This window comes from Cuculus canorus, chromosome 1 (genome assembly GCF_017976375.1).
Source record: "Cuculus canorus isolate bCucCan1 chromosome 1, bCucCan1.pri, whole genome shotgun sequence".
In the NCBI taxonomy this organism is placed as follows: Eukaryota; Metazoa; Chordata; class Aves; order Cuculiformes; family Cuculidae; genus Cuculus; species Cuculus canorus.
Window position 1 is genome coordinate 15,005,703 of NC_071401.1, and position 23,710 is coordinate 15,029,412.

Here is a 23,710-nt window from a genome sequence, read left to right on the forward strand (position 1 = left end):
CCCGGCGCTCCGCAGCGCGCCACGCCCCGTCCCGCCACGCCGCGCGCCACGCCCAGGCCACGCCCACAGCGCGCGAAACGCCGATGTCCCGGTCACGCCCACAACTAGCGTAGGCCACGCCCCCACAGCCTTCGCGGCTCCGCCCCGCCAATGCCGTATCACCCACACCGCCGACGGGGCGGGGTATCACCGCAAGGCATGACGGGAAATGTAGTCATGGACTCACAAAATAGTTTGGGTTGGAATGGACCTTAAAAATCATCTAGTTCCAACCCCTCTGCCATGGGCAGGGACACCTCCTATTGGATCAGGCTGCCCAGGGCCCGGTCCAACCCGGCCTTGAACACCTCCAGGACTGGGGCATCCGCAGCTTCCTTGGCCAACCTGTGCCAGTGTCTCACCACTCTCTTAGTGAAGAAATTCCTCCTAATGTCCAGTCTAAAATTTCCCCTCTCCAGTTTATACCCTTTGGCCCTAGTCCTATCGCTACAAGCCTTCATGAACAGTTCCTCCCCAGCTTTCCTGTAGCCTCTTCAGGTACTGGAAGGTTGTTATAAGATCTCCTCTAAGCCTTCTCTTCTTCAGGCTGAACAAGCCCAAATCTCTCAGCCTGTCCTCATATGGAAGGTGCTCCAGCGCTCTGATCATCTTTGTAGCTCTCCTCTGGACCTGTTCCGACAGCTGCATATCCTTCTTACATTGAGGATTCCAGAAGTGGACACAATACTCCAGATGAGGTCTCACAAGAGAGGAATAAGGGCGCAGAATCCCCTCCCTCGACCTGCTGGCCACGCTTCTTTTGATGCAGCCCAGGATATGGTTGGCCACCTGCACTGTGAGCACACATTGCCAGCTCATGTTGAGCTTTTCATCGACCAGCACCCCTAAGTCCTCCTCAGCAGGGTAGCTCTCAATCACATCATTCCCCATTGTGTACTGAAATTGGTGATTGCCCAGACCTAAGTGCAGGACCTTGCACTTGGCTATGTTGAACCTCACGAGGTTCTCACAGCCCCACTTCTTCAGCCTGTCCAGGTCCCTCTGGATGACATTCAGTCCTTCCGGTGTGGCAACTGCATCGCTCAACTTGGTGTCATCTGCAAACTTGCTGAGGGTGTACTCCATTTCGCTGTCATTATCATTGATGAAGATATTAAACAGCACTGGTCGTGGTACAGACCCCTGAGGGACACCACTTGTCATGGATCTCCATCTGGACTTTGAGCCATAGCCCTGTCCCTGCAGAGAGGAGGCATTTTTGAGCTGTGTCTCCCCCCTTAGGGGCCTCGGGCCCCACAGGTGGGAGCCTTGGGCACTGGTTTTCTGGAGGCCTGAGCAGCATTGCAGGGGCGGGGGGGTGGGGGAAGGGAAGGCAGGGAGGGCTGCAGCTGAAGGGGGGTTCCCTATGCTTGCTTGATATGAAGAAAAAGTACTGTAAAGCTCATATAGCGCCCCTCTAAACAGGCCTCCTTGCCTCCTGTGATACAAGAAGTAGTCACTATTATAAAAAGTGGAATATTTTTTTGTTTAAGCTCAAGTACAGTGAAGTTTCGTCTAAGTAATTTTATTTTTTCAAAATTGGACAGAATGTCTGATAGCATGTTTTCTTTCACACAGTGGTTTTTCCAGACACTGCTCATTCTTTGGAGATGATAATGTCCTGTGTGAAGTATGATCTGTGCTGAACAGTTGTCCCTTCTTCTGTAATAACCTCTGTTTGCAGACTTTCCCCATCTCAAATTCAAGGTCAGGCAGAGCTGGCTCCAAAACTTCAAATTAGCAGTAGGTTTGACTGCTGTGAAGTTCATCATAACATTAAAATTAGTCCTTGGAACATAACAGAATAGACATAAGGTTTCTGGGAAAATGTATACATATGCGTGTAAGGAGGAAATATATTCTGTACTGAGCTCTTGTTTTGCTGCACGGGATGGATGGAGATCACACCCTCCTGTTGTCCAGGCCTGATAAAGGGCTCTTGCTCTCTAAAACTCCAAAACGAGTCTTAGAGAGCTTATTTGCCAGCATTTTCAGTATCACCTGGGTGAGGAGGAAAAGCTAAAAACCTCCCTGGCTATTCCCCTGCTTCAGCCCCTGAGGCAGACCAACATTGCCAAGCACATTATCCATTCCCTCTGACAGGATGATGGAAACAGTGCTACCCCAGGGGACAAGCCTGTTGTTCAGAAGCATTTCCAGAGGCCCTCAACAGCAGTTAAATTGCCACTAGGAGGAAAATCACAACCCCCACCTCCCCTTTTCAATTCAGTTATTGAATTGCCTTTTCCCGAGCAGAAGGCCATTGCAGTGAGCACGTCCTACAGCGCATCCTCATCCCACAGAGCATCCTCATTCCACTGTGTTTCCTCACAGGGGTTGCTATAGTGACAGCAAGCACTGTAGAGGGATGAGAGGCTTCAGGAAGACAAGCGGAGGGTGATGGGACTGCTGCCCAAGTGATGCTGGGAGGTATAAAATGCGGCGGCTGTGAGTGGCACAGGCTCCTGGAGAAGGTGGAGAGACTGAAGGTGCAAGGAAGGGGTGGCAAAGACGTGGGGAGGTGGTTTGGGGTACCCAAGCAGCACAGGAAAGGATGTTATTGAAAACTGTAAATATAAACAGAAACTATCCATCCTAAGAAATATTAGAAATCTCAGTTTAACATCTCTTCCCTTTGAAGCTCCAAAGTCCATGTCCTGAAGGGACCTCTTTCTTGGCTGCAGACACAAACAAATCCTCTGTTCCATAGATCTGACTCGGATGTGGGGACATTTATATCAGTCTATTACAGTAAATTGCTGATAGAGTCCACATAAGGTAAAGATAAGTCAATATAAGTCTTCTCTTACCACTAAAAGACACTCCTAAGGTTGTTTCTGGTATAGAAGGAGAAGAATAATCTGGACTCCAATAAAGCTAGAGAGAGGAAATCAGGCATAATAGATAAATTAAACAGTAAGTAAGTGGGAAACTCTGTCTCCACGTGGATTTGGGGCTCCATCATTTGGTACTGATGCTCATAGAAGAAGTGGGCCTGCAAGACAGTAAGAAAAAGGTCCTCAGACCGGAGCTGCCACGTTGTGAGCCTTACAGGACCACAAGTCTGTAAGAGGTGACTCTGCCAGCCCAACCTGAGAGGAAGACTACACAGCACCACGCCTCACACCAGCTCTGTCTTCACCGCATGGGCATCTGTACCCGACACCATGCTGCCCCTCACGTTTTTCCCTCTCCTGTTCTTGTTTGTTCTTGTTCTCGCACATGTCTGCATAAAGAGGTGGCTTCTGTAGCAGTGCTGATCCCATCCTGAGCGCAGCAGTCTGATTTAAACCAAGTCCCAAGCAGGCAGATTCTTGCACACTTCTCCAGATCTCAGAACAGCTGACAGGGGTGGCTCCTGCAGTGAATTTACACCTCAGAGTTGGCATGAGGCACAGCAACGGTCTTTCATACGTTTGCAGCTCTTTTCTCCTCCCTTTATGTTTTGCCTTCAAGGAAAGAAGACTAGACCCCAACGTAACACGGGCTCCAGACCATAAAATCTTTGGGTTTCCCCCCAAAAAAGGATAATGGCTGTGTTAAATACCTATCCAAAGAGCATTTCTTAAAAAAAAAAAAAAACCCATAGCTATTTGGAAAGGCAGGAAGAGATGATAAAATGAAACTTCATACTCAAAATCCTTCCATTCATGTCTCCTTTTCTTTTTTTCCCCCCTGTATGCTTAATGAAAGCTTTCAATTATTCTGAATGGTGATACTTTGCCATCAGGCTCTTTCTGCACATGAACCTTGATCCTCAGTAAGTGGTTTCACACACGACAGTGGCAGCTGTGCTATACCCTGCGTTATCAGTGCTCAGCTATGTAGCCATGTTTAAAAGATATCTAGATACGAGAATTATCATGTCGTCAGATGTCAGTGTGCCCCCATGATGATTTCCCTTAAGAACAGAGAAAAAAGCCTCATAGAAGATAAAAGTCTCCACTTGTTATTTCTTTCCGTAGCATGGAGGGTTTGAAATTTCTCAGGATCTCACAAATGCATTCAAAAGTCAAAGAGTGATGATCTGGCTTCTAAATATTTCCCTGTGTAAGGAGGACTTTGGTTAGCTAGCTCCAAGGCACCACAGTGCACACAGCAGATGCCAGGCAGCCCGAGCTGCTCCGGAGCAGGGTAATCATATAAAAAGATTAAAGGCGATATGGCTTAGATTGTGATTATGGAGATTTGCTGTGTTCTGGAGAAAACACTGATTTCACAGGACATGACAACTAAGGGTTAATCAGCCACCAGAAGCATTGCTAGAGCTGATTATGTTGCTACAGAAAATTTAAACTGAGTCTCATCTGCTTTCATGCTGTTGCAGAGAGCAATGGTGAAGAAGCCAGCATGACTCTGGACTACACTGTCCTGGGGTCTGGCACATTATGGCTCTCCAGGAGACTTTTGGGTGACTGCAGAGTCTCCTTGCACTCACTGGCCATGCATGTTGCCAGCAGAAATCTCTGTTTACACCTATTACTAATGATAAAATTTGCAGTCCTTATGGCCATGGAGGAAAGCCAGAAAACATGAAATCAATATGCAAGTGAAGGAAAGCCAATATTTCTGATTTTTCACCCTCACGTATCATTTTGCATAATTGAGGCACAGCATACTTAGACCAAGCTGAGCAGCAGCAAACAGTCTGGGGGTTGAAAACCAGCAGAGAAGCCATGTTGATGAGTAGGAGCCAGGCTGGCAGAAGAGCTGACAGGCTGCTGACAGGAGACAGCTCGGGTGCTGGGAGCTGCCAGAGGCAGCAGGAACTGTGGCAGGGGCTCAGCTGGAGGGAATGACTTCTTCCCAGCCAAAATTAGCATGTGCATCCACACATGCATATACATGACCGTGTGCATGTGTTGCTCATGCCTTCAAGGAAAGGCCCTGCTCCCTGTTGTGCCACTGTTATGAAACCCAGTGCTCCCACATGTAGCATAATCGCAACTATGGAATGGCAGATAACTCTCTGCCCTAAAAATTAATTTTTTTCTAATGTAAACAAAATCATCTAGGTTAATAGACAGTCAGTAATAACTCATAGCTCCTGCTTGGGATTTGCAGCTATGCAATGCAGAGGTAAAATGCATATCTGTTCTCCTTCACATGGTTAAATGTACCAGCCTTCTCAGAAAGCTTGGGTTTGCAACATCTTAGTATTGTACCCCTGAACAAGGATGTGCACGTTTAGTTCTTATCAAAGCGTTTAATATTTTTTTTCTGCAGAAGAACAGCTAAGCACACAGTGATGTCACTGAATATCATAAATAAAAATTGTCTATATGGTCACCTTAGCATCCTCAGCAACCTGGTACTGCAGACTGGATCTGGTACCACAACAAACTGGATTAGCTCTGTTGATCACACAGCTCTGCCCAGCCCTGTGCCAGTACGGTGTTTCCATGGCAATTTTACCACAGTTTATTCCAGATTGCCTGCAAATGGCACAGGTCTCCTATGATATTCCAAGTTGTTTTTCTGCCCTGTGTTTCTGCAGTGAGCTGGAGTTACACAGGATGAATGCAGCACATTTGCTGCCGAGCTTCTCAGCAGGCACTGTGCATGCCCTTGCTCTGTGGCACAGCTTTTGTTTTATTATTCATGTATCCTGAACACCCTGTTCTCCTGTGCCTCTTGGGTTACCTTGTAATAACACAGCAACTCCTATCCTTTATTCCCCTCTCTGAGAGACATGTATTGCCAGAAAGGCAGTGCAACTCTAAGCACAGGCACCAATGCCATCCCTGCCAGTGGATACCATGCTGCACAGGGAGGGCCATGTGCTTTTTTGGGCCTGAATGCTGGTTTTAATCTCATCCAGGGTCAAGTCACCTGAAGTGCTTTGTCCTGAAGAAGCGCTGGTGCTCTGCAGGAAGAGCACGAAGAAAGGAAGCAGGCTGGCAGGTGGGCAGGATGCAGCAGGGAAAGGAGAGATCAGGAAAAGGCTTTCACATTCTTCAGCTGCCCCTGGCTTGGTGCTTTACCATGTCAGCCCTCGGAAGGCTTGATCCTGCTGTCCCTCTAGCACTGAAAACACACTCACTGGCTTCCTCGGGAGCAAAACACCCTAAATACCCACACTTCAGAAGCAGTACATAGTATGAAGCTCAGAGCCACTGCAAAACCTCCACTCTCAGCCCAGAGGGAGGGCAAGGAGCAGCTCTCCTTGCCATTGCCACAGTCTTGGCTCCCCAGGTCACGGGCCCTGCAGTAGCTGCCAAATGCAGCTGTTGAGATGGTTCATATCGGGCAGCTTAGAGCCAAAAACACACTGCAAGTCTAATTCTGCCAACAGGCATGTTTCTGGGCAGCAGCCTGTAGCCAGTAAGCAGAGAGGAACTCGGGCTCATCACCTCTTCCCACCCTAATCTTGTCTCCTAGATGATATAAAAAAACATACGCTCTGGTGACTAAGCACTTAAAGCTTCATCATGTATGTGTGATGGTATTTACCGGGGCTGAGTAGCGAAGGGGGTTAGTGTGTCAGGTGTTGGTGTGGGAAAGCCATGGTGAGCATACCTGTCCTCAGCGCACCTCTGGAGGAGGCTCTCCACACCCACCCTTTGCTCGGGGCACAGGCTCCTCTCAGGGCTGCTATTTGCTGTGGGAAATTCGGGCACCTTCCACTCGCTCAGGCCTCAGCACCCTGGGGAAGCTGGCTTTGATCACCGATCCCCTCGTATATCAATGCCTGTCCTTTACAAACCAGAAACCAAGCACAGACCTGGTTATTTTTAATCCTCCCCTTTAGGTATTAATAGCCCACGTGCATGCTCTGCTGAGCAGTTGTCCAGCCACATCTACTTGCAGAAGAGGGATGTGATGGGCCTATTGCATCTGGTGACAGAACAAGAAAGGAGTATGGATCAGCTTTTTCACCCCAATTTATCCCCTCAATTAATCCCAAAATACAGGGTAAGTTGTGTGGAACTGAGAAAATTTGTACTGAAAACTTTCTGCAAGAGGAGTACCTGAGATCCCAGGTGTCTGGGATTTCCTGATTGCCAGTAAAAATAAATAATGCCCTAATCTTTACTAAGAAATGCTGCTTTTTCTTACTGTATGGTGCAGGTTTTGTAGGTACCGATGGGGTAGTCAGGCTGAACTAAATTGCCCCATGATTGCACAGTCCCAACAGCTAGTTTTATGACCCAACATTTGATAACATTGCTATAGCTTAATGCCAGCATGTGCATATCATCCTTCAGCTGGACTAACCTCAGATCTTCCTTTCCCATCATCTGGATGAGAGCGGGCGAGGAAAAGGGGAAAAAAAATGGAGCAGAAAAAGGAGAGCCAGACAGACCTGTGTTGCTGGAACAGCTGTGGTGCAAAGCAGGCAGGGGACATGTCTTACCTGTGAGTGCACGGTGTCACGTAGAAAGGGTCCAGTGTTGCCCCAAGTCCTGACTCTTCTTGCTGAGGGCTCCTCCGCTAATTAACTTGGCAGCTTTCAGTAATGTTTGGGAGCATAGCAGGTAGCCATAGCACTACAAGTGCAGGCCACTGTGGTATTGGACACCAGGGAAGGGAGATGGTGCTCTGCTCAGAGGCTCAGAAAGATGAAGTCTCCTGAGAACTGCGTTTTTCCATCCTGTGCTTTAATAAAAAGTTTGTAAAATGGTTGATCTGGGTTAGGCAAGAACTGGAGCAGCACTCAGCACTGCTCAACAAAGGGCCAGGAGTGAAAAATGTTGCAGAAGCAAACATCAAAGCTGCTTTAAGGAAGATAGACACATCAGAGGTAGTGTTTGGGCTCAGCATCCCCTAGAGAAGGGTTGTCAGGAACTGGTGCTCTCCACGACTTTGCAGAGATGCTTCCCATGCTGACAGAACCACACAAACCCGACCTCACAGAGGAGCCAGAGGGGGCTAGCTTAGAGAGAAAGAAAATGGAGAGGGGCAGAATAAACATTTTTCATGCCTGCACATAAATAATTTCTTTTCCTGCGTCTTCATCTAAAGCATCAGATACCAGCCTGGTGTGAGAGAGGCAGTTCAGACAGATGGACACTCAATGCAGCAGGATGATAGAAAAAAAGAGAAAAAGGCCCACAGAGGATTTCAAATGATTGAGCCTGCATGACAATTCCTGTAGATCTTAGAAACGGGTTAGGTTCTTTGGTTTGAGTAACTTTTGTTTCTCTCATTCCTCTGAACAAGAGTATTGCTCCAGCAGTAATGCCGCAGGGCCATCAGCAAGGCAGGTTGTAGGAACAGGTTGTGTCTTTGCTGGGAGGAATTGGTCTTTAGAAGAAATGGATGTGTGTTTTGGATACTGTGGATTTCTGACATGAAGGAAGAGTTTGTGTGTCTGAGAGTGGCCTATTTCCATTATAATGACCTTATAACCTCCCAGAAAATCTTTTTTATGTAGAACAGGCAATGGCCAACCCCATTTCCAAACAGGGCTGGTTGAGTTACCCCACAGGACATCAATTCTGCTCTCCCTCCAGAGGAAGATGGGCAATAAATGAATAAGTAATGTCACTACTTGAAACCGCTCCATAGGATGCTGTGAGCTGTGTAACAGGGCTTTCATTGGACACCCATAGCACTGAGGCCCACAGCCTTGCATCTGCATAGCCAGGACACAGTTACAGCTTCATGTCCCATTTCTTGTAGGCAGTGATGTATATGAACTGTCCTTAATGCCCTCCCCAGCTTTTCCACCCCTCACTTCATAGTATTTAGTTATAGCTCTATGCATGGAACAAACATAGCTCGTTAGGACTCCTGAGGAGATAACACTCAATGAATTAGGAAATAAACATCACCTGGTGGTATCTATGCACCAAACCTATCAGCCAAACAGTGCTGCAGTGTCTGCTCCAGATCACAGTGTGCTCCCGCAAGCACAATGAGCATACCCAGAGAGAACGGCTGATGGGGAGGACAAGACAGGCCTGGGGAAGTTAGGACTGCAGCGTGGAAGATGCTTGACCAGTGTCTGTCAGCTGCAGCCCAGGAGATACTCATTTGCCATCCATCTGCTGAATTGCAGTGGATGCTCATCTGGCGTCCATCCACTGCAGTGCAAGGAATGCTTATCCAGCACTTCTCTGCCCTGCCATGAATTAGGAGTGCTTTCCCTTTCCCTCCCCACTTTTTTTTAATGTTTCCCGACATTAACTTTCCCTATCATAGCCCCTGTTTTCCACAGGCTGCAAATAAACATTCTTTTATGTGAGCCTGGCCTGGCACACCTGGTATGCCCTTCCCAGGCCAGCAGCCCACTTCTTCCCTGCACTCGGGCTCCATTGGCTGTGCAGAATACCCACCGGGTGCTGACCACTGCCTTGGAGAAAGAGCTCGCCTTTAACACACCTTTCCATGCCTCAATCTCACTGTGCTGTATATTCACCTGCCAAACCCAGCACACCACAAACTACTAGAGGCACCTCGTGTTGTTAGCTAAACATTCACTGATATCTACTGGCATTGCTCAGCAATACCATCACTATCAGTCCCTTCACTGCTGTTGTTTCACCTTGTACATTTCTTATCAAAATGCCCAATATCAAAGCAGTCCCAGGAACAGATCTCTGCTATTCCCATCAACCCAGCAATACTACCATTGCTTCGCTAAGCCAAGGTCAGCCTGAACTTCCCATACACACAATGTTTTGATATCCTTTTCCAAGTATCAGGCCAACTGCCACAGACATCATCTCTCCCATGATTCATTGCTGTGTGCCAAGGAAAATAATCTGAAATAAATTGGCCTCCCATGAGCCCTGCTTTTTTTCTAGCTATATTGCTTAAAACCTGAATGTAGTCAGCTACAATTTGCACGGTCAGTTTTAGTGAGTCAGCCAAGGCCAGCACTGCCCCAGCTCTTCTCTCTGTGAGCCTGAGTGCGTGTTGTTACTGATAAAACAAAGCACATGAGCATTACCCAGAAATTGTCTCCTCTTCCGGCTGCAGCACAGGGAGTGAGGTCAGAAACCGATTAGCTTTGACAAGGAATCTCTGAGCTCTGGGATGAGTACCTAATTAGTCACAAAATCCTTTCTCCATCAGCTGAAGCAAACCCATTTCAGGAGGCTCCCAAAACTGAACTTTCCCATAACCCCTGTTCCTGCATCCCTCTGAGCATCCTCAGCAGCCCAGTGCAAAGCCCTGTTGAGGATGAGTTTGTCAAGACAACCTGGAGCCATGGGTCCCAATGGGACACCAGCCAGCCTGGAACCATGGGTGCCATGGGGACTTTGGCCAGCCTGGAGCCATGGGTGTCATGGGAACGCCCAACAAGGCTGGAGGTGTGGGTCCCAAGGGTACGCTGGCCAGCCTGGAGCCAGGCGTGCCATGGGGACATCCAACCAGGCTGTGGGTCTCTCAAGGTAGGGGCTGCTGCTCTGCCCCTGGGCTCCCAGGCTAAGCGGAAGAAGCATGGCACAGGGACCTTGAGGCAGCTGCCACAAGGTGGCACAGGGACCTTGAGGCAGCTGCCACAAGGTGGCACTGGCACCTTGACACTGAGCCTGGTGACGTCGAGCCCGAGACTCCAGGATCACTGCAGGAGCTGTCTCACACAAGGGTTTCTCCTCCTTAGTCTTCTGGCTTAGGGAAAAATAGCATTTCTTTTCAATTTTTTTATAACATGCCACCCTGTAACAGGGTTGTCCATCCCTAGGTCATATCAGCAGAAGAGACTCTGGGGTCACCAAATCTCTCCCAGCCTCCCAGGAGGGACAGTGGCTATCAGGAGAGGCAAGAAGCCATCACTGAGGGGTCTGGGGTACCATGCTCACCAGTCAGCACCCATCCCATCACTGGGACACCTATCTTGGTCCTGGTGTGAGCAGCTGCTCCAAAGCTTATCTCAGCAGAGGAGCTGATATTAGAGGAGTGCAAAAGTGCACTCCACTGCAAAAGTGGAGAAAACCAGAATATGGTATGTGCTTATACAAAACCAAGCTGGCAGAGGGTTGCTGTCTTGGCTATCACCACTTGGCCTGATTCTCCCTATTTATTTGCAGATAAAGGGTTTATTTTCCTTTCCCAGTGCTAAAACCACAAGATAAACATGGTGAAGCCTTTCAAGCTACTTCCCGCTTGGGCCAAGTGCCAGGAGACATCGGTGGCATTTGCCCTGCACCCCTGGAAAGCCCCACTGGCACAACATGCCTGGCTCAGAAATCCCACCTGGCTCAGCCCCAAAGCAAGGAGCCCCCACTGGCTCCCCAAAACCCTCTGCCTTGGGTTATGTGCCCAAGTCAAGGGCATGGGAAATCAGGCATTGGTCGTTGAGCTGCTGCCATCCTGGTGCCAAGGTTTCCAGCCCTACCCCAAATGCGCTCACATCCAGTATTATTTTTTGGATTAGGGTTTGGCGTCACTGGGCTCAGGCATTGCAGCCTTGTTTAACCTTTGAATGCAGGCGGAAAGGCCCCTATGGCCTCTAACTGCCATTAACGACATTAATTATGTCAGTATTAACAGCTTAAGATGTACTAGGGACTGGGTCACTGATGCTGCCCCCCAGCCTGTTTTGAAGGATAGGAATGTTTACTGTCCTGGACACTGGCCACTCCACAGACCAGTCCCAAACTCGGCCAGCAGGACCCCAGAACATCCCCTTCCTGTCTGCCACTTCACCCTCACCCCATGGAAAACACATTTGGGACCTGCGGTACAAAAGGCCAAAGCTACAGCCGACAGCAGGAAGGAAGCAGGAAAAACTTCGGCATCACCGTCCGGAGCCCGGAGAGACCTTCAGGGACGTGCGGTGCCGGATGCCTCTGGGCAGGCTCAGGCTGCACTTGCAGTGTGTGCCCACAGCTCAAGTGATGCACCCCAGCCAGCGGCAGGGAGAAAGCATCTCATGTCCTAGGACGGAGGCTGCAATGCCACCAAGGGGTTGCCCTTGGTGCCCTCTTGGCAGCACACAGGGAGAAGGTTTAGCCCTTACAGCATCTCTCAGGCTCCAGCAGTCAGCGCAGTGCCCTGGCACAGAGAAGTACCCCACGGATCATCCCCCAATGCTGACTTTGCTCAGAGAAGAACTAAACACGACCCTACTGGAAACCGCGACCTCATTTAATTCCCAATCAGAAAAGCGGGGCCCAGCCCAGCTGAAGAATTACAGGGTTTTAGCACCAGAAAAGCCCACGAGCCATCTCATGAAGTTGCTGTTAGCCCACGAAGGTCAATGGTGGCCACTCTGAGCAAGAAAATGGTGAATTTTTCTCCTTGAAGGCCCCTGCCAGTATCAGCAGACCACAGCGAGAAAGGAGCTGACTGCCATCCCCATATTCCAGGGGTTCAGCCAAGATACGTCTGTGGGACTGGGACCTGCCTGTGGGTCACACCCTACCAGCTCCAGCCAGATGAGAGCCGTTGCCCAGCCAGGACATTCCTGAGCTGTTCACTCTAGGGCTGAGCACCTCCGTGGGGGCACTGGAGGGGTTTCCCAGCAGCTTTGGGGCCAGGCTGGCTGGCAGTGCTGCCCTATCCCACAAGCAGCAGGATGTGCAGCAGCAACATGACCCCAAATCCACCAGCTCCTGGGGTATAAGACATCGGTGCCGGGCTCAGATCATGGAGACCCTGTTCTTGATGTAGACGTGGTATGGGTCGCTGCGCTTGTCCACCTTGCGGGAGCGAGTGTAGCCCAGGATGAGGCTCCCCACTGTGACAGCAAAGAGCGTCATGACGAAGAGGATGTACATGTAGGCATTGTCATTACGGCTGGGATGGCCAGGGTGGGCACTGATGTTGCGTGCAGCAGCAGTGGTGGTGGCAGGACGGTCGGTGGGGCAGAGGACAACCCCTTGCAGTGTCTGGTTCAAAGCATTAAGCACTGCCTGGAGGCTTTGGTACCAGGTCTCTGTCCGGTTGTTCTCCTCCATGTCTTCAGGCTGTGGGCGAGGACAGGGAGGCTCAGCTGAGGCTGCCCCCATGGCAGCAGTGTCCCTGGGGCGATACTGGGCATGTCCTGCCATGACCCAACGATGACCCCAAAATGGTCACTGAAGCACCTCCTCTGCTACTCAGGGAGGGTAGAAGCCCTTTGCATTTGCAACAACCCCATCCCCAAATTTCACTCCTTCTGTGGAGAGAATAAAGTCCCTGGAGCTTCAAGGCAGCTACCTGGCCCCTCTCCTCCCCAGGCCTGGGGACAAGGGGAACACACAGCTGTTCTGGGGCGCTGGGATAGCTGGCCAGGGATGTGTGGGGACAGCAGGCATTACCTGTGTCCTGCACTCTTGCAGGGTGCAAAACCAGCACCTAGGTGACCCGGGGTGGGGGGGGGGTTGGTGTGCTGGCTGGGATCTCCCATTCTACAAAACAGCTCTAGAATTGATCCTGCCATGCATCAAACTCACTGGTATGAGCAAGTGAGGAGCCCCTTTTCTCCCCATTGGTCCTAGCCAGGTGGCACAGCTCCCCAAACACCCCTGTGGACCCATCCCAAAGGGTTGCTGCCCTAAACCTCCCCGGGCATTTCCCTCCTCATGGGTCCCAGACCCCCGCTGACACCCCCCGGGAAGTGGTGCCCCTCTGCCAGCCCACCCTGGACCCTATGTGCCCTCTGCACCCTCACACACCCTCTTGCCTCACTGGGGCCTCAGAGCAGGCATGGACAGGAAGGAACATCAGTACATGGTCTCCCACGTGCGCCATCCTTCAGGACACGCCAGCCCCACAAACCACTGTCATCCCCTAGAGTATCCACCCCGTGCCCCCCACTCCCGAGCACCCGTGCCTGCAGCTCTACCCAACGCACAGACCCCCAGAAAGGGTCACCCAAACATGGGGTGCAGCTCCCAGGAGAAGATCCCAGCAGCAAGGAGGAGGAAGGGGCTGAGCAGCCACAAGCTCGTGGGAATAGGCTCGGACCCGGCTGTCTTCCTGACTTAGAAACAAGTTCAAGGCAGGAGGAGGCTGAATTTGAGGGATTAAGAATTTAGGACAAGACCTGAGTTTATCCCAGGAGGGGACCCACAGATGGGGTAGGGCATGGGGAGACTCTGTGAGGGTGCGGGGATGGGTGGTGGGGACACAGGGGTGGGAAGTGGGGATCGCACTCACCCAAGGGTGCGGGGACAGGGACGGGTGGTGGGGACAGAGGGGTGGGAAGCGGGGATCGCACTCACCCGAGGGCGCGGGGAATGGTGACAGAAGGGTGGGAAGTGGGGATCGCACTCACCCGAGGGCGCGGGAGTGGGGATAGAGGGATGGGAAGGGGGATCGCACTCACCCGAGGGCACGGGGACGGGTAGTGGGAACAGAGGGATGGGAAGAGGTGTCGCACTCACCCGGGGTGGCTCCTGCGCTGCGACCAGGCTGAGCCGGGACTGGAGCATCGCGGGGAGGGATGCGGGACAGGGCTGGGAGTGCCGCGCAGCCTCCTCCCCTTCCCGGGGCAGAGCCACCTGCCAAAGCCACCCGCACCGGGACACCAGCTCGTCCCCAGCCCCAAGGGCCGGATGCCAGAAGCCTGAGGGGGCCGGGAGAGCCGGTCCCTGCCTTTCCCTCCCGGCACACGCCGCTGGCCACGCTTTCCTGCCCCTCCTCTGTCCCTCCCGCTGTCCCCGCTCGCCTGCCCGCCCGGACCCAAGCCGGCCCCGTGAAAGGGGGTTTTCCCTCCCCATCGCCCACCCCTGGAGCTTTTCCAGCCAGAAGTATCCGTGCCCCCCCCGGGCTGTGGGTAGGGGCAGGGACAGGCACCCACGGGGCTCACGGGGAGCTGCCACCACCACAGCCCGTAAGGCACAAAAAGTCATAGAATCGCTAGGTTGGAAAAGACCTTTGAGATCAAGTCAACCACACCTGTCTACTACTAAATTATAGAATCATAGAATAGTTTGGGTTGGAAGGGACCTTCAAGATCATCCAGTTCCAATCCCCCTGCCATGGGCAGGGACACCTCCCACTAGATCAGACTGCCCAATGCCCCATCCAACCTGGCCCTGAACACCTCCAGGGATGAGGCAGCCACAACTTCTCTGGGCAAGCTGTGCCAGTGCCTCACCACCCTCACAGAAATTCTTCCTTATATCAAGCCTAAATCTGCCCCTCTCCAGTTTATACCCATTGCCCTCATCCTACCACCACAAGCCTTTGTGAACAGTCCCTCTCCAGCTTTCCCGTAGCCCCTTTCAGGTACTAAAAGGTCTCTAGAAGATCTCCTCGGAGCCTTCTCTTCTCCAGGCTGAACAAGCCCAACTGTCTCAGAGGGTCCTTGTATAGGAGGTGCTCCAGCCCTCCGACCATCTTTGTAGCCTCCTCTAGACCTGTTCCAACAGCTCCATATCCTTCTTATATTGAAGGCAGAATTCCCCCCCGCTCCCCGACCTGCTGGACACGCTTCTTTTGATGCAGCCCAGGATACAGTTGGCCCTCCGGGCTGTGAGCGCACATTGCCAGCTCATGTTGAGCTTCTCATTGACCAGCACCCCCAAGTCTTTCTCTGCAGGGCTGATCTCAATCACATCATACCCCATCATGTACTGAAATAGAGGATTGCCCCAACTCAGGTGTAGGACCTTGCACCTGTTCTTGCTGAACCTCATGAAGTTCTCGCACGCCCACTTCTTACATCCCTAAGCACTTCATCTGCCTGTCTTTTAAACAACTCCAGGGATGGTGACTCAACTGCCTTCCTGGGCAGCTTCTGCCAGTGCCCGAGAACCCTTTTGCTGAAGAAATTTTTCCTAATGTCTAATCTGAACCTCCCCGGCACAACTTGAGGCATTTCCTCTCATCCTATCACTTGGCAGAAGACCCACCTCACTACAGCCTCCTTTCAGGCAGTCGTAGACAGTGATAAGGTCTCCCCTCAGCCTCCTTTTCTCCAAGCTAAAGAAAACCAAGGCCCAGAGCAGTGGGGAGAGGCTGCAGGGGAGGGGGGCAGTTCTTGCTCTGAGCATGGTGCAGCGACTGTTATTTGCCGTTTTTCACTTCTCTGATCAGTGCCTCTCGCATGGGCTCCACATCTGCCACCAATGGAGTGACTCAGAAACAGCCGTAGCCATGCTGCACACAAATGGGGGAAGGTTTCGGGGAGCTCAGATTGGATGCTGCTGCTCCTGCTAACACACCAGGAGAGCCACAAGCATCCCCATCGAGTAGCAGGCAGCTCTGGGGAGTTCATCTAGTTCATCTCAGGTTGGCTTCTTACTCTTTAAGAAACGGGTCGATTAAAATTAGTTTGTGTCTCCTTATAGCTTTGTATAGACGGGCACAGAGACCTGTGCCACTGCAGCCCCAGGGTGGCTGCACCCCCTCACCTGGGACAGATGCTGAGAACCCCTGTGGATGCTGCAGACAGGGCGGCGATTTCGGAAGAGCCAACGCCACCTGCACAGACCATGGCAGCAGCTCCTCTGGCACCACAGACCCACTGGGAGCAGGTCATAGAATCATGGAATACCTGGTCATACAGGATTTGCCCCGGTGAAGCCATTCTGGCTATCTCTAATCACTCCCTGTCCTCCATGTGCTTTCGCATAGCTTCTAGGAGGATCTGTTCCATGATCTTCCCAGGCACAGAGGTGAGGCTGACAGGTTGATAGTTCTCAGGGTCACCTTTTCTATCCTTTTTAAAAATGGGCATAGTGTTAGCCTTCTTCCTGTCACCAGGGACTTCTCCTGACTGCCATGACGTTTCAAATATCATGGAGAGTGACTTGGCAACCACATCAGCCAGTTTCCTCAGAACTCTGGGATGCATCTCATCAGGTCCCATAGACTTATATATGTTCAGGTTCCTCAGGTGGTTACGAACCTGACCCTCCTCTACTGGATGGGGGAAATGCTGTGGATGTAGTCTTCTTGGACTTCAGTAAAGCCTTTGACACAGTTTCTCACAGCATTCTCCTTCAGAAACTGTCAGCCTCTGGCCTGGACAGGCGCACACTCTCCTGGGTTGAAAACTGGTTGGATGGCCGGGCCCAGAGAGTGGTGGTCAATGGAGTTAACTCCAGCTGGAGGCCAGTCACAAGTGGAGTTCCTCAGGGCTCAGTACTGGGTCCAGCCCTGTTCCATGTCTTTATCAATGACCTGGATGAAGGCATTGAGTGCACTCTCAGCAAGTTTGCGGATGACACTAAGCTGGGTGGAAGTGTGGATCTGCTGCAGGGTAGGGAGGCTCTGCAAAGGGATCTGAACAGGCTGGACCGCTGGGCCGAGACCAATGGCATGAGGTTCAACAAGGCCAAATGCCGGGTCCTGCACTTGGGGCACAACAACCCTATGCAGTGCTACAGACTGGGGGAAGAGTGGCTGGAGAGCTGCACGGAGGAGAAGGACCTGGGGGTAATGGTTGACAGCCAACTGAACATGAGCCAGCAGTGTGCCCAGGTGGCCAAGAAGGCCAATGGCATCTTGGCTTGTATCAGAAACAGCGTGACCAGCAGGTCCAGGGAGGTTATTCTCCCTCTGTACTCAGCACTGGTGAAATCGCACCTTGAGTACTGTGTTCAGTTCTGGGCCCCTCACCACAAGAAGGATGTTGAGGCTCTGGAGCATGTCCAGAGAAGAGCAACAAAGCTGGTGAGGGGGCTGAAGAACAAGTCTTACGAGGAACGGCTGAAAGAGCTGGGGTTGTTTAGTCTGGAGAAGAGGAGGCTGACGGGAGACCTTATTGCTCTCTACATCTACCTGAAAGGAGGTTTTGGAGAGGAGGGAGCTGGCCTCTTCTCCCAAGTGACAGGGGACAGGACAAGGGGGAATGGCCTGAAGCTCCGCCAGGTGAGGTTCAGGCTGGATATCAGAAAAAAATTCTGCAGGGAAAGAGTCATCGGGCACTGGAACAGGCTGCCCAGGGAGGTGGTCGAGTCGCCTTCCTTGGAGGTGTTTAAGGAACGGGTGGATGAAGTGCTTAGGGACATGGTTTATGGGAGTGTTAGGAATGGTTGGACCCGATGATCCAGTGGGTCCTTTCCAACCTGGTGATTCTATGATTCTCTGATTCTCCTCTACTGTGGGAAGGGGTTTACCCTCCTGGTCACCATCTTGCTGTCCCATGACCCAGGAGGGGTGAGGAGAGCAGTTATTGGTGAAGACTGAGGCAAAAAGTTGTTAAGTACCTCAGCCTTCTCATCTGTTGATATGTGATCGTCATTTCCAACAACCAGTGGGGGCACATTTCTCTTCTACCTTCCTCTTTTGATTGACGTACCTGTAAAAGCCCTTCTTGTTAGTCTTTACTTGCCTTGCCAACTTCAGCTCCAGGCACACCTTGGCCTTCCTGACTTCATCCCTACACAACCGGTCAGCGTCTCTACACACATCCCAGGTTTCCTGTCCCTGCTTGCACTGCCTGTGCAGTTCCTTCTTCGTCTTTAGTTTAACCAGCAAGTCCATGGACCAGTCCCCATCACCCAACTGGGATACCTCATCTGACGCAGTGTGTTCCCACAGGCTCTGGGACAGCCGCGCCTCCTCCGGTACCAAACCCCAACCCCTTCCCCTCCTCCTCCTGCATTCCCATCACATTGGCATTACTCCAGTGGCCATTTAATCACCTTTTACAGCCTCTTATCAGCAATTTTTCCACCTGCCTCAACATCACGGCAAGGATCTTTCCCATGGGAGGATTTCTCCAGTGACAGGGTGAGAAAAAGGTCGTTATTCATAAAGTCTTGAGGTAAATAAATGAGCAAATGATCTGCAGACAAAGTTTCCAGCAACTCTCTTTATAGAAAATCTGCCTCTTTTTACACAGCAGTGAGGAAGGATGCTTAACCAACCAGTCCCTCTTCCTCTTGTCCAAAGGGTGTAAGAGTGTTCACCTAGACTTTGGATTTTTTGATGTTGAGAGGTAGAAGGAAAAAAACACAACAGTGCCTGTTTGGGCATTTCCCCAGCAAAGTGATGGGGACATGGTACCCCTGGAGATCTCAGGTGAGGGATGGAGACCTGTGGGGCCGGAGAGAGCAGCCCCAACAGAGGATTTGATGTTAAAGCAATAGCCCAAAATTCTGTGCCACCATTCACACATGGTCTATAAGCAAAGGCACGAGAGCTCGTCTCACAATAAAGCCTCAGATGGCAATGGCTGCCACACCAGTTGTCAGTCACACCAAGGGTTTGCCAAAACAGCTTGCTGATGGGTTGGGGCTCTCTAGTCCTCGGGGTCTTCCGGAAAGACAAAGGTGCAGTCAAACACCTCCTGGAAGGAGTCGAGGAAGGGCTGGAGGACTTCGTCAACGGTGACATGCTGCCCCAGCTCATGGCTCAGCGAAGTGACACCTTTTCCCTCCAGTCCACAAGGGACGATGTGGTCGAACCAGCTGAGGTCAGTGCAGCAGTTCAGTGCCAGACCGTGGGAGGTGATGTAGTGGCCACAGTGCACCCCTGTGGGGGCCAAAGCACCCAACCGTCAGCGCCTGTGCCCAGGAACACCCATGTCAGACTGCACTACTCGGGCCACTATAATCTACCCACCCCCGGCAGACCGTGCTCCCCACTTCTGCCAGGGAAAAACCCTAACCCACAGGCAGACTACTCAAATTTGGGGCAGACGGGGTGCAGTGTGTGCAGCTCCCTCCACCCAGCACCTCCACCACTGGGGTTTCAGGCGGGCTTAGAAATGAGGCTGCAGTCCAAATGGGCATCTGGGCTGCAGGACCCAGCTAGGGGTGCAGGGCTCCAGGAGGAGCTGCAGGACACAGGGCTGCAGTGCAGAGCCTGCCTTGCCTGCAGGTGAACAGCACAGGGGGTGGGGACTGGGTCGGGGGAATAGGGCAGGCCTGGGGACCAGGCTGCAGGCACCCAGTCCTGGGTGAAAGGTGGTGGGTGCAAGGCCCTGGCTGGGCCACAAGGGCCCAAACTTGTGCTGCTTCCCCCACTCGGTGCACACTCCCCTGTGCCTCCCTCGCCAGTGCATCCCTCTCTGTCCATATTGTCCCCAGTGCACCCCTACCCACGCTGCACCTGTCCCTGTGCACAACCTCCCTGGTACACACGTCCCCTACCCTTGCATGCCCACCCACCCAATGCACAACCACCCTTCCAGTGCCTATCTACTGCTGTGCGTGCCCCAGTGCACCCCCCCACTGCATGCTCCCCACACAGTACACATCCCCCCAGTACACACATCCCCCTGGTGTCCCCCCCAGTACATGCCTACACTGGTGCACACCCCCCAATGCACAGACACACTGGTGTCCACACTCCCAGTGCATGTCTACTCCGTGCACCCCCCCAATGCACCCCACCCATGCAAGTCTACCTGGTTCACACACCTCGGTGCATGTCTGCCCCCATGCATGTCCCCAATACACCCCCCCAATGCACTCCCCCGTGCATATCTACCCCCATGCATCCCCCCAATGCACCTCTCCATGCACATCTACCCCCATGCAAGCCCTCAGTGCACGGCTGCCCCGTGCAAGCCCCCAGTGAACCCCCCTGGTACATGTCTACCCCCGAGCACACCCCAAAGCACCCTCCCTGTGCATGGCTGTCCCCATGCACACTCCAACACACACACCCCCAATGCACACCTGCCCCCATGCCCCGCCAATGCACACACACCTTGTGCCCCCCCAATGCACACACACGGCCGTGCTCCCCCAACGCACACAACCTCCCGGTGTGCATCTGCCCCCATGCCCCCCAATAGACAAACATACACCCCGGTGCACACCCACTCCCATGCTTCCCCCAATGCATCCCCCCAATCCACATCCCCCCAATGCCTACACCCCCAATGTACACACACTCCAATGCACCCCACCACGCACACACACACCAATGCACACCCCCTCAATGCACACCTCCCCCAATGCACACCCCCAATGCACACACACCCCTATGCACACACACTCCAATGCACACCCCCCAATGTACACACACCCCAATGCACCCCCCCAATGCCCACATCCCCCAATGCACACACACCGCAATGCACCCCCAATGCACATCCCAATGCACACATCCCAATGCATACACCCCCAATGCACACACACCCCCAATGTACACACCGCCAATGCATGCACCCCCCAATGCACACCCCGCCAATGCACACACTCCCCCATGCTCCCCCCAACACACACACACACACACACGTGCACCCCCCCTCGCCCCCTCAGCGCGCACGCCCCCCCGGCGCACGCCCCCCGCGCTCACCGATGGCGCAGAGCTTGCTGTCGCGCACCCAGACGCCGGTGAGGGGGGGCGGCAGCGCGCGGGCGGCCGGCAGCCCGAGGCGGCGGCAGAGCCCCAGAACCAGCGCCTGCAGGGCCTCCACGTACCGGCGCAGCGGCAGGCGGCGCCGCCGCAGGTCGAGCACCGGGAAGGCGAGCAGCTGCCCGGGCCCGTGGAAGGTGATGTGCCCGCCGCGCCGCACCGCCGCCAGCCCCGCGCCCCGCGCCCGCAGCGCCGCCGCCGCCGCCGCGCTCGGCGCGCCCCGCAGCCCCCAGGCGTACACGGGCCGCGCCGGCTCGCTCAGCACCACGCTCTCCGCGCCGTCCCGCGCCAGCCCCACGCATCGATCCTGCGCCCGCACCGCCGCCGCGTACGGGCACAGCCCCAGCCGCACCGCCCGCACCGCCACCGGCATGGCGGCACCGGGGGGCGGGGGGAGAGCGGGGAGGAGGCGGGGAGAGGGGGGGCGGGGAGAGGAGGGGAGAGAACGTGGAGAGTAGGGAGAGGGGAGAAAGGACAGAGAAAGGGGGAAAGAACAGAGAGAGGGAGCGGGAGTTAGGGGATAGAGATGGGGAGAGGGGAGAGGGAACAGAGACAGAGACAGGATGAGACAGACAGAGACAGAGACAGAGACAGAGACAGAGGATGGGACAGGGATGGGGGAGCGGGGATAGAGAGAGTAGAGATAATAGAGGTAGAGAGAGAGAGGTAGAGAGAGAGAGGTAGAGAGAGATGATGATAGAGATAGAGATAGGGAACAGGGAAGAAGGGACGGGGATGGGGGACAGGGGCTAGAGGTGGAGTACGGGACGGACAGGGGAGAGGGGACGGGGGTGGGGGATGGGAGAGGGAATAGAGGTGGAAGATGGGACAGGGATGGTGACAGGGGATAGAGATGGAGGATGGGATAGTGATGGGTAGAGAAGAGGGGAAGGGATGGGAGACAGGGGAGAAGAGATAGAGATGGAAGACGGGGCACAGGTATGGGGGACGGAATAGGGATAGAGGATGGGTCAGGAATGCTGGAGAGGGTACAGGGATGAAGGTTAGGGAAAAGGGGACAGGGATGGGGGACTGGGGAGGGGGGATAGAGATGGAAGACGGGACGGGGATAGGGGACAGGGGATAGACGTGGTGGACGGGACAGTAATGGAGAGAGGGGACAGGGTGGGGCTTGGGGGAGAAGGGATAGTTATGGAAGACAGGGGACAGGGATGAGCAACGGGAGACAGGGATGGAGGACAGGTTGATGAGAAGCTTGACATGGTTCGGGATTCTGGTTGATGAGAAGCTCAACATGAGCCGGCAATGGGTGCTCGCAGCCCAGAGGTCCAACCGTGTCCTGGGCTGCATCAAAAGAAGCGTGGCCAGCAGGGTGAGAGAAGGGATTCTGCCCCTCTATTCCTGTCTTGTGAAACCTCACGTGGAATACTGTGTCCACTTCTGGAATCCTCAACGTAAGAAGGATATGGAGCTGTTGGAACAGGTCCAGAGGAGGGCTACAAAGATGATCAGAGTGCTGGAGCACCTTCCATATGAGGACAGGCTGAGAGAGTTGGGCTTGTTCAGCCTGGAGAAGAGAAGGCTCAGAGGAGATCTTCTAGTGACCTTTTAGTACCTGAAGGGGCTACAGGAAAGCTGGGGAGGGGCTGCTCATGAAGGCTTGTAGCGATAGGACAAGGGGCAATGGGTATAAACTGGAGAGGGGCAGATTTAGACTAGACATAAGGAAAAATTTCTTCACTACGAGGTTGGTGAAGTACTGCCACAGGTTGCCCAGGGAAGCTGCAGATGCCCCATTCCTGGAGGTGTCCAAGGCTGGGTTGGATGAGGCCTTGGGCAGTCTGATCTAGCGGGAGGTGTCCCTGCCCATGGCAGGGGGGTTGGAACTGATGATCTTGAAGGTCCCTTCCAACCTGAACTATTCTATGACAGGGTATAGAGGTGGAGAATGGGTCAGGGATGGGGGTTAGGGAAGACAGGACGGGGACCGAGGACAGGGGAGAGGGGATAGAGATGGAAGACGGGACGGGGGACAGGGGTGAGGGTTGGGGTGAGGGTTAGGGTGATACCGAAAATGCTGGCTAATAAAACTCTCTTAAGACTCATTTTGGGGGTTTAGAAAGCAAGCATCCTTTATCAGTCCTGGGCAACAGGAGGGAGTGATCTCCGTCAGTCATGTGCAACAAGAAAAAAAGCTGGGTACAGAATATATTTCCTATTTACATGCATATGTATAAATTTTCCCAGAAATCTTATACATATTCTGTTACTTTCCAAGGTCTAATTTTAATGTAATTATGAACTTCACAACAGTCAAAACTCTTGCTCGTTTGGACCTGGCTCCAGTTCTCTGCTTGACCTTGTCTTTAAGATACGAAAGTAGCACAAACAGAGGTGATTACAGAGGAAGAGACATCCATTCAGCACAGATCAGACTTCACACAAGACGTTATTATCTTCAAAGAATGAACAGTGTCTGGAAAAACGCTGTCTAAAAGAAAACATGCTATCAGAGGGACATTCTGTCTAACTTTCAAAAACCGCAATTGTTTAGACAGAACTTAAC

At 52.9% G+C, this 23,710-nt stretch overlaps 2 protein-coding genes across 2 annotated transcripts; both read right to left on the reverse strand.

Moving 5' to 3' along the window:
- Positions 1-8,671: 8,671 nt before the first annotated feature.
- Positions 8,672-14,531, reverse strand: KCNE3 (potassium voltage-gated channel subfamily E regulatory subunit 3). The gene is made up of 2 exons (XM_054068487.1): positions 14,304-14,531; positions 8,672-12,902 (listed from the first exon to the last, which is right to left on the reverse strand). The coding sequence occupies exons 1-2, from the start codon at positions 14,349-14,351 to the stop codon at positions 12,576-12,578; spliced, it is 375 nt and encodes a 124-aa protein (XP_053924462.1). The 5' UTR covers positions 14,352-14,531; the 3' UTR covers positions 8,672-12,575.
- Positions 14,532-18,670: 4,139 nt separating this feature from the next.
- On the reverse strand, positions 18,671-21,559 carry LIPT2 (lipoyl(octanoyl) transferase 2). Its single transcript, XM_054068474.1, has 2 exons — positions 21,124-21,559; positions 18,671-19,347 (listed from the first exon to the last, which is right to left on the reverse strand). The coding sequence occupies exons 1-2, from the start codon at positions 21,554-21,556 to the stop codon at positions 19,115-19,117; spliced, it is 666 nt and encodes a 221-aa protein (XP_053924449.1). The 5' UTR covers positions 21,557-21,559; the 3' UTR covers positions 18,671-19,114.
- Positions 21,560-23,710: the final 2,151 nt, after the last annotated feature.